The following is an 11283-nucleotide window of genomic DNA, read 5'->3' on the forward strand; positions in this document are numbered from 1 at the left end:
TCTCTCTCTCTCTCTCTCTGTTACACACACACATACACACTCCACCTCCCAAACTCTAAGATTCCTCCTTTCCTGCATGCAGCCTGTCCAGAGAGATGCACAGTAACAAAGCCCGCGTCCTGGTTTAAGTGGGACCTGGGTAAGTTAGCAGTGATGCTGCTCTGTCTGGTTTGAAAGGGACTGACAATGGCACAAACTCACCCCATCCCTGGGGGCCTGAGCTGGAGAGAGGCTCACCAAGGTAGCCTGGATGGCCAAGGCGGTCGCCCGGTGCAGAGGCTGGGGTCCCCATCACCAGACACAGCGTCCACACTGCTGCCTCTGAGAGTCCAGCCTTGCACTGTCTGCAGCTTGCATGCTTTCTGAGCATCCGTGTGTGTGTGTGTGTGTGTGTGTGTGCGTGTGTGTGTGTGTGGTCACTAGCAGACCTGGCCTGGTGCTCGGAGGGCCCTGTGGTTGTCTTGAAATTCTGAATAATTTTTAACAAGGACTCTGCATTATCATATCATCTGAGCCCCACTAATTGCATAGCTGGCCTTGCTGATGAGGAAAGCAATGTCCCCCAACCCCCCACCGCCCCCACCAACATCCTAGTTGGAAAGAACCAGAAAGCAAATGAGAGTCCCCATCTTGGGGAGCTACTTTAGGGAATGTGAACTTGAGGGACATTCAATTCCCAAAAGACTTCCTGTGGAGGGATAGGGAAGGCGCTTCCTGGGACATCGGGCTATTCTTCCACCACCAACGACAGTGCACATCGGTCATCTGGGAGAGCACTTTTACTTCATATTTGTTATATATTTTCAACAAAGGAAAAAGTTGGGGGTCTTTTTGTCTTGGGGTGTATTTGTGTGATTTTTTGTTGTTGTTGTTTTAACTAAGACAGAATTTGTGATACCAGACCTGCTTTCCTGGTTCAAGCATGGTACCTCCAGGCCCACCCCTCTTGTGTGCGGCACCCTTAACAGAGGGGCTCCCTGGAGACATCCATGCCTCCCCAGGCCGACCACCTTCCGCAGCCCTGGTCTTGCCCGCATCTCATGGGGCTTCTGTGGCTCAGAGAGCAGTCCCATTGGAACCTAGTAGGAGGTAGTCTCCAGTGGCCCACCCCACCCCACCCTTTGTAGACAGTACTTCCTTTCCCACGTTTCCAGAGCAGATCTCCCTAAATGCTGGCTACAGACACGAGACCTAGCAGGATATACACCGTGATACAGACTCATAGGGTCTGGGAGGGAAGAGGCAGGAAAGGGTGAGACATGGACTCTGCTGCCTGAAAGCATATGCCTCTCGCTCCTTGGAGCCCACAGGTCCTTCCAGACCTACCTGGTCCCCAGTCCTTGCATGGGCTCCCCTCTTGTCTGACCCCTCTGCTGCAGGGTTTGCTTCCTGATTGAGGATCCTGTACTCATTCTCTCATGGATGTTACTCTTACTTTCCCAACGAGTTCACAAGCTCCTGGGGAACAAGGACCACATCTTCTCATTTCTTTCATCCTCCATGGCCCTTGACAAGTGCTGGTCCTGATGGCTGCCGGCCTCCCAGAGGCTCGCTCATGGTGGTCCATGGAGAACTGCAGGGCATTCAAGGTGCTATCGGCCATTTGATTCTTCTGTGCACCTCTCGGGGTAGACATATCCCACTTTACAGGTAAAAAAAAATGGGGCTTAGACATGTGCAATTATTTACAAGAAAATCAAACTGTCTCTAGGATCTTGATATGGGCTAGATCTCCTGACGCCAGCACAGTGCTCTGTCCCCAATGCCCAAGCAGCTGGAGAGGTAAAGATTGGGCCTTGTATTCTATCTGGAGCTCCTATTCTAGTCCCAGGCATATACTAGGTGCTCAGTAAATGCTTTTTGGATGAATGAGCTGATGAATGAGCCATAAAGAGGCATTTCCTCACTTAGAATTTCATATGATGATCTGGTAAGGATGCATTCTTCATCCCTGGGGGGGGGGATATTTTTATAAAAATTATTTTTATTGATTTCAACCTGGGCATGTGCCCTTGACCGGAATCGAACCCAGGACCCTTCAGTCCTCAGGATGACGCTCAATCCACTGAGCCAAACTGGCTAGGGTCCTGGGGGCATTTTTATACTTGCCTGGGATAGTTGGGGTATCTGAAGTCAAAGAAATAGACGTGAACCTCACAGTCTCCTCGCCATTATTTCACAACACTTTTCTTTGTTTCTTGCAGAGTCACTTTGTGGCGTGTATGACAGCAATCTTACACCAGATGGGCGACCAGCACTACTCCTTTTACATTGAGACCTTCCAGTCCAGCTCCGAGCTCGTGGTAAGTCTATAGGATGCTGGGGGCAGGGCGGGCAGTGTGAGGGAGACATGTCACACTCGGTTCTCAGAAGTTTGGGACAAGAAGGGCTCCACTGTGGACCTTGAGGAAGTGTGTGTCCAAGTTTACAAATGGGACTGCGTGGTTTGCTATTCTCACTCCCCTTCAGGCTGGTACACATCCTCTGGAACATGCCCACATCAGAGATGAGACCTGAATGCCAAGTCATGATTCATCAACAAATATTTGTTAATGAATTTGGGGGCTTACTGGCATGCATGTTTGAGTTGCACGGTCCTGGGCTTAAACCCAGGATTTGTCCCAGTTAGCTGTGTGATCACGGGCGGGTTAACCTCTCTTCAGCTTTAGTCTCCCTATCTGTACAGTGGAGATAATATCATTTATGTCACAGGGTTGGAAGCGGGTTCAATGAGAACACAGCAACTCTGAGATGCTAAGTGCTCAGGAACAGACAGCGAATATGACATTATGACAATAAACGCATGGAGGAAGTTGGCCTCTGAACCGCCCTCTTCTTCTGGCCTCTCTGCACGCACTGGCTCCAGGATGACTTCATCAACACGGAGCCCAGCCCGCTGTCCCAGGGCACAGCAGGCCCTTCGCCCCCAGCGTGGTCACCTTTGCCATCGCCTCCCTACGGCCATATTCAGGGGTTCTGCCCTGGGGGCTCACTTTCCACTCTCCTTGGAGAGACCAAAGGCACCAGCATTGGACAAGCCTCAGAGAATGCCCCATAAAAAGGGAATCAGTAGGAAGCCAAGTGCTACCCTTTCATTTATCTGGGGGAGAGATTCTCCTTATTGGAGGGGGATGGGCAAGAAATGGAACCTCCTTCTGGATATAAAACAAAAGTAAAGCTTAAAAATAAGTTTTCCCCTCCCTCAAGTTCTCTGTCTTGGGACATGAAAATAAAAAGTCCAGATTCATAATTTTTGACCCCCAAATGAAAGGAAAGATGGGAAGGAAGGTGGGAAAGGGAGTTACTTATTGAACACACACACTTTCTTATATAACCCTCGTGACAGCACGACATAGGTGTCACTGCTCACTTTTCCAGGCCTTCTCCATTCCCACAGGGAGCGGGTGTGTCTGTGAGGGTATCCACACCTATTCAGGTGACATCAGGATGAATAGGAATGCTTGCCATCATCATTATCATCATTGGGCACTTAGTGAACAGCACTTACCAAGGGCCAGGCTCTATGCAAAGCACCTTCTGGTGCTCACGCCATTGTCACAGGGACCCTCTGGGCGAATGCTGTCCCCACGCTGAGGCCGAATCTGGGGCTTAATGCACTGCGGTAATTTCCCCTAGAAGCAAAGATTGCTGGAAAGGAACCAATCTTATTTCCAGAATTTTGCAATTTACTATGAAGCAGTGATTTTCGAATTACATTCCTCCCAGCCTCACTACCTCTCCCAAACACACACACACACACACACACACACACACACACACACACACACTGCAACCACAGCTCTTCTACTTTTATCTAGTTTATATATCAGGTTCCAGGTAAGATTTTCTCAGAACAAAGAATTCTGCTGTTAAAATCGTATGAAAACTACTGGCGCAAGGAAAGCTCTGGCCGGGTGTCCCAGGGTCTGAGATCTTCCCTGAAGCGCACAGTGAAGTGCAGATCAGGAGGCACCCCCGGCGGTGGCCCTGAACCCCGCTCCATGCATTTGCCTTGCACTTGTGTTCCCCACAGATGGAGAGCAAGTCTGGTCAACTGCATAACCCAGTGGGGGGTGCTGCGGTCCACTCGGAACCTCTGCGAAGGAGAGGAAGAGGTCCCTGCCCCACTTCCCCTAATCACCCAGGCTCGTGTCTGTGACACATGAATTAGCTGTGTTTACAGTGCTGCTAATTCAGTGTTCATTTTAATAATAGTTTGTTTGCTCAATGGCCTGCGATGCTTTCATAGAGTGTAGATCATTTCCTTCTCAGATACATATTTGGGAAGATGATTATAAAATTGCCACAGCAGTGAAGGCACTTATGTCTTTACTCCCAGAGACAGAATTAATGGTGCTTTGTTTTGAGAGCGTTATCACATTTCGTGTTCCTGTTCCACTTGTATTTGTGAAACAGACTCTCGGTAACCGACTTCAAGCTCCCATTGAAAAACCCACTGCTGTGGGCTTCATTGGATTTACCTAATGGAAGGTTACGCCCTTTCCCTTTCTGCTCCACCAACGATTCTAAAGAAAAAATATCAACAGCCAGCAAGACCTGGGCGCTCTGAATCTGTCCCTACAAACAAGATGACAGATGTGATGGGTTGTTTTTTTTTACTATTTCAGGACTTCTTGATGGAGACATTCATCATGTTCAAGGACCTCATTGGGAAGAACGTGTATCCCTCAGACTGGATGGCCATGAGCATGGTTCAGAACAGGTGAGCCACCGCGGCCTCCTCACGGCCCCAGCACCCGCAGTCACTCTGAAGGACGCTGGCGGTAATAAGGCAGGATACTGTCTCCCTGGTGAAAGGAAGTCGACGTGTCCCAGCTCTTCTCTTACTACTTTTAATCCCTGGGAAACTCCTCACCAATCTTGAAGTTGGTGTGTTTCTTAATTTTTGTGTTCCTCATGCCTCTTTATATGCTGACCTGGCTACTCCCCCATCTTCTCCATTTTTCAAATACCAATGATTTAATTTAATTTTTTACTTATTATTGATTTGAGAAACATCGATGTGCTGTCCCACTTATTTATGCATTCATCAGTGGATTCTTGTATGTGCCCTGTCTGGAGTTCGAGCCTGCAACCCAGGCATATTGAGATGATGCTCTAACCAACTGAGCTACCTGGCCAGGGCTCAAAAGCCAGTTAAAATATCATACTTTGTCTGTGAAGCCTTCCCTAAATTCTTGGGATAGGAGAGCTTAAGGTCAGCCTTATTAAAATTATATTACTTTAATTTTTTTCAAAATAATAAAATACATTATGTGACATGTGGTAAAATAAGTGTAGGAAGTATTGGATTAAACAGCTTTGAAGGAATTTCTGTGCTGCAAGGCTTCTCAGAGCCTTTAATATGCTAATATGATCCTCTAGTTGAGGATTTAGGATATAGCATTTCACAGTTTTCTTTGCCCATGGAACCATCTGGTATATATATATATATATATATGTATATATGTCTGTCTCTGTGTGTATATATAATACCTATTAACATCTCATAAAATACCAATATAGCTCAAGTGTGACTCGGATCCCACATGGCCCAACTCAACATTAGATAAAAGTAATTACACACAATTTCAGTCTTTAATGCTTTCTCTCAAGTAATATTATTTCCACCAAATGAAATTCAAATCATAGCACTCAATACTTTACAATATTCCCTTTCTCTGGTCTTCTGATATTTCTTAGATCTCATGAATTACCCAAGTCTCTCTCAGAACCTTATTCTCAATTCCTACTCACAAACTTCTTTAAAACTGGGTCTTCTTGGCTTCTCTCCCCCACCTCTGCCCCCCCCCCGGCCCATCGCATTCTCTCTCGCTTACCTTTGCTGCCTAATATCTGTTTTAAAGGTCCTTCCTATGGAAAGCCCTTTTCTCTACACTCACTAGAAGCTTTGTCTCTCTCTGCCGATTATCATCTTTCTGTATCTCAGAAGCCAAGAATTGACTGCAAGTTCAGAAATATCCAGAGAGGGTGGAAGAAGGGGAAACGGAAGAGGCAAAAGCAGAACTCTCTTTAGTAGGAGGCAAAGAGGGAAGACTATGAACATTTCTGTGCATGAATAGTTTTGTCGTTGGATACAGTCTGAGACTTTCTATCTCATGTGCGCCTAAGAGCTGACTCCAGTCCCAGCTGCCTCTGTCCCAGCTGCCTCTGTCCCTTCCTTTTCTGTCCTCTAAAAAGCTGCCTTCCCTCTACCTGGATGCCTAGGTGCCTAGCCACGTGACTTGATAAACACACCTGCCCACAGTGCTCCTGGGGCCAGCTTTGGGGACTGGAGGAAGGGAGGAGAGGTTAATCAAGGACAAAAGAAGTATCTGTCAGTGTATCCCAGCTTATGGTAGGAGGAGGAAAATCAGCCCAGCAACAAAATGTCAGAATCCTCAGTCTGGGCTAACCTTGTCCTGATTCTCCTGTTTGCATCACGTAGGTGGGAGGATGGCTTTGCAATGACTAAAATGTTGGTGGAAATTAGGTCTAGGCCACATCATGAATCAGAGGCAGGTCCCTTCCTGGCCCTATGTCAGGGCCAGCTTTCTGGGCATGCAGACTATACAGTTGCATAGGATTCTCTACCATAAAGGGTCCCATGCTATGCCTGGTTTAATGCCCTGCTGTCACCACACTGAAATTCTGAATAATTTTTCAACACAGAAACTCGCTTTAACTGTGAACTGAGCTCAGCAAAGTATGTAGCTCGTCTGCCTTATGCCAACGCGCAGTCATCTTATGTTTTGGTGGCAGCCGGCTCCTAAACCGTGTGTGAATCCCTTTGCTGTCTGCCAGCTGGTCAGTAATGTCTTGGGGTTTTGCCAAATTACATGAAGCACCTGGGTGAGTCATCTATGACTCATCCTACACTTCAGATACTTTCAACTATTCACCGTTATCTACTGTTTCATCCATCTATGACTTCGCATAAACTATGACTCTCCTCCCTTCTGGACCAAACTCAGCATGAAAGCATCCTTCAAATTCTTGACCATGTCATTTCTCCTTTGTGTACCCTTTTAGGACTCCCTTGTGATAAGACAATGTGTTCCCTCTCTGTGTTTCCATACCTACCCCTATTATAGACCTTCCTCCCACTGTACTGTGATTCCTGCTTCATATCCATGTGAAAAATGCTATTCATGTGACCCACCTTTGGAACTGGGGGGGGCGGGGGGAGGACGGCTATGGTTAGTTCTACCCAAAGCAGAAAGACCAAGAGCAAAGGGGGAGGTAGGGGAAATTGTCCTCCAAGGAAAATCTGGGAGTTGCTATGAGAAGGAGGAATGGATGATGGACAGGCAAAGCAATGCAGAGATATTCGCCTCTGAGCAGGCCACCCCCCACTTCTGAGTTGTCTTCTCTCATCCTGGAGGAAACTGGGGGAAGAGCTTTGGAGAAATGTTCCCTCCGGAAATCCCAGCTCGCTGTGGGCTCTAGTCTTTTGCAGGGACAGGCCCCCAGAGCTAATATAGTAACCCTTGCTTCTTGATGCCTATAAAATTAGAATTAATCTTCTAAGGGATCTGTGAAAGTGAGATTGTCTCCAAAATATAAATATTTGTGTCTCTTAAGGATCAGCTAAGTATTTATATTTCAGAAACACAGCCTGGGTGTCCAAGGACTTAGCTCTGCCACCTTCTCTTTCTTGGGAAGTCACTTAATCTCTTGGAATCTCCTTGGTACCGTGCTGGAACCTCGGAGGAACCCACCAAAGGGAAGCGTTGGCCTCTCCAGGTGCAGAAGCAAAGGCAGCCTTGGGCTAGAGAAGCGCGTGCCGAACGTCAACCAGAAAAGATGCTGTTGTCCTTGCAGGCTCATAGGTTAGTTAGTAGCACTCCTGCATCTTCGGGCCACAGTGATCCCCTACAGTGATGGGACACTGGACATATTATCACTGATTTAGCTTTTTGTGTCAAATGTTATAATAGCGAACAGGTATTGAGCACCTAGATCCACCACTGGCATGAATACATTACATGTATTAGCTTATTTCATCTTCACAGCAACTTTGTGTTGTAGAACTGTTATCCACATTTTACATCTGAGGAAACTGAGGTGTAATCTCTACTGCTTTATCCTGTAAAATAGTGAGGCTGGGATCATCGCGTGCATTGCACACTCGCGCCAGCTGTATACTAGTATTTATTGGCCCAGGTAGCTGAAAGAGGCCCGAAAAGGTGAATTGCCCAAGGTCATGCAACTAGTTAGTGAAAAAGTTCAATGTAAACTGAACAAACAAACAAAAATCATGCACCAGATCAGTATTCCCCAGGGCACCGTTTTCAAAAATAATGGCAGCCAAAGCTCCATTCATTCATTCAGCCAAGGCAAACTTCATGTGTTGGTCAGTCTGTACATTGCAATTTCCTCCCTCCCTCCCTCCCTTCCTTCCTTTCATGTATATTTGTTATAAGGTACCTGTTTTTATAACTTAACTATTACCACTTATGATCTATATATGCATCAGTCATACAGAATGTATCTGCTTGTTGGGGAGTGGTGGGGAATGGCAGTTTCCGGATTTGAGATCCCATGGCTGTGTGCTGTTTGTGTATGCAGACCTAGTCACATGTCTACTGCGAGAACGGCCGCCTGTTAGAGCATTTTTCATTTTGGTAAGAGGCAGCATTCAGAAAGATCTGATTTATGGGACATGTTTAATTTTTAAACGACTGAGTTCTTTATAATATTGTCAATTAAAAAAAATTCTGCCTAGGAACCTCCTTTCTCCTCTTCCGTCAGCACCTCAGTTGGGAAATCTAGCATTTTGAGGAGGCTTGAGGATTTATACACATCCCTAGAGTTGCTCTAAAGGGAATCATCCACACATAGTCATCGAATGTCCTGACATTCAGGGGTCTAGGGAGGGGAGAGACCCATTTATGCTTTGGTCCCAGGAGGGAAGGTCTTGCAGAGTAGTTGGTGAGACAGTGATATGCCCAAGTGCTGCAGTCACTGTTAGCACCCAGAGCACAGAGAACGACCAGAGAAGATAGGATAGGATTGTAGACTGCCAGGGTTCAAGGCCTGACTCTACCATTTAATAGTTATGTGATCTTGTGAAGAATTACTTAATCATGATGAGTCAGCTTTTCTCACTCTTAAATGGGGCTAATAATAGTACCCATCACAGAGGTCTTTTATGGGGACCAAAATGAAAGGAAATAATACATATAAAGTAGTTAGAACAGTGTTTGACACATAGCAAGCATCTCATAAGTGTTAGCTGTTATTTTTACTTTTCATATTCCTGTGGTCTGAGGATACTGAAAATATTTCACAGAAGAGGCACATCTGGGTGGGTCTTGTCTACCTTTATCAGTGACGTATTTCAAGGTCTCACATCGTCTCAAGCACATAATGGGCCCGTAGTAGGGCCCCAGGAGTTGGCTGTAGGCAGTTAAGTTAGGGCACTGCCCAGCAGTCCTGTGCAGGCTCCATCAGTCGGCTGATAAGTCACAGGTGCCCACTTCCCTTCTCCTACACACATTAGTTTATGTGCCCCCTCCTTTTGTAGGCCCGACCCCCCTCAACCCATGGTCACCAGAAGGAGGTCTCCATGGTTCATTAGCCAGCACAGTCTACCTGACCCGACATGCGCTGGCCACAGCACACCAGGTTCCGGAGCCTGCTGTGTCCCTCACTGGAATCCTAAATTACAGAAGCGTCCGGGCACTCGGGGGGAGCGTGCCCTCACACTGAGTGTTTGTAGCCTCCGGTCCTCCTGCCTCAGAGCGGCAAGGTGCCAGGTAGTGAAGGACAACGACCCCTGACTTGTCTCGGGGACTCCCATATGCCAAGGTAGTGGTCATCGGCTTCATAGACTGCCTCTCCATTCATCTTCACACCCGCTCATCCTACTCAGAGGCAGGTGAGGTTCCAGAGGTCAGACAGCCAGCTCTAGGCCAGAGCATCTGAGTGCACCTTCCCTCCCTCCGTCCAGCCTGAAGACTGGGACTGGGACATTCAGGAGCAGACACTGGGACTCCTGGTGGCCTCCAGTCACAAGGACCTGTGCTGCCTGGGAGAGGGAGGAGGAGGAGAAGGAGAAGGAGGAGGAGGAGGAAGAGGAGGTCCAGCGCTGCAGTGAGGTTTCCTGGCAAGCGCTTTCCAGGACACCAACCTTGGGGCTGGCCCCTCTTTCCGCCAGTTCTTCCTGCTCCAGCAGCTGACTTCCCTTGCACATGGCTTCTGCTTCCTCACGGAATCATCTGCTCTTGGCTCCCACTCAGGGCCCAAGTTCCCTGCATTCTCCCCGATTGTCCTGCTTTTGGGCTGTCTGAAAAGGTCAGATTTACTGCTCGCCAGGTCTGGGTACCCCCACTGGGTACCCAAAGATCACTCACAGGCTGCTGGCCATACAGGGAAACTGCCTGAGTCGCATTGGCCCTGTGCCCACCGAGCTCGGGCAGGCGGAGCAGCAGGCTGCCCGGGGCACAGCGTGCAGGGCCTTGTGCATGGCAGCGTGAGGAACACTCCCAGTGCCAGAGACCATGCAGGCTGCCTCCCGGGAGCCAGGACACCTTCCAGGTTCATTGCATAGGCTTCGGAGAAAGAGAAACCCGAGACTGGAACTGCACTCTGCTGCGTCTTGGCCGTGTGAATGTGGGGAGATTATTGGATCTTTCTGATGCTCCGTTTCCTCTTCTCTCAAGTGGCTGCAACAATAGTATCTACCTCCGTCTGTAGAACTAAATGATATATTGTCTGCAGAGCACCTGGCACAGGGTCTGTGAAGGGTGGCGATGGGACTCCCATCACTGCTGTTATTAACGAAGGGAGCGCACAACGTGGGTTGAACAGAACCACAGAGATTTCCTTGCGGACAGAGGGCCTGGTGTTAAATAGTGATGTGCCCAAGGCAGCATGCCTTCGTTTAAACCCTGGTTCCATGGTGTACCGATTGGCTTATTGGGAAAGTTACCTAAACTCCCATCTCTAAAGCGAAAACAGTGTCCAGCTCAGGAAGACACTTGAGAATTAAAAAAGAAAGAAAGAAGCCATGCGAAGAACTGAGCACAGAGCATGCCCTCGGCAGCAGTGGCTCAGATCGTTATTGATCTCTTAGAGCTGCTACACATCACAGCCAAGATGCGGGAGGGGCTGGGCTGAGAACTGATCCTGAACTTGGCTTTCAACAAGTCAAGTTCACTGTTGAAAGTCACAGAAAGAGTTGAATGTGTTTTCATTCTAAACCACTTCACCATATTAGTGCTGAGGCTTTAAGTAAAATTATAAGAGGAGGAGGAGGAAGAGGAGAAAGAGGAGGAG

The 11283-nt window shown here is 47.8% G+C and overlaps 1 protein-coding gene across 2 annotated transcripts in view; it reads left to right on the forward strand.

The window, feature by feature from the left end:
- The window catches only part of DOCK2 (dedicator of cytokinesis 2), a 365121-nt gene that overhangs the window by 281124 nt on the left and 72714 nt on the right, over nt 1-11283 (forward strand). For both annotated transcript variants that reach the window (XM_015565082.1, XM_006765379.2), the window contains exons 28-29: nt 2205-2303; nt 4629-4723. In XM_015565082.1, the coding sequence (XP_015420568.1) occupies nt 2205-2303; nt 4629-4723 (194 nt within the window). The remainder of the gene's footprint in view (nt 1-2204; nt 2304-4628; nt 4724-11283) is intronic.

This window comes from Myotis davidii, unplaced genomic scaffold, assembly GCF_000327345.1.
Source record: "Myotis davidii unplaced genomic scaffold, ASM32734v1 scaffold399, whole genome shotgun sequence".
NCBI lineage: Eukaryota > Metazoa > Chordata > Mammalia > Chiroptera > Vespertilionidae > Myotis > Myotis davidii.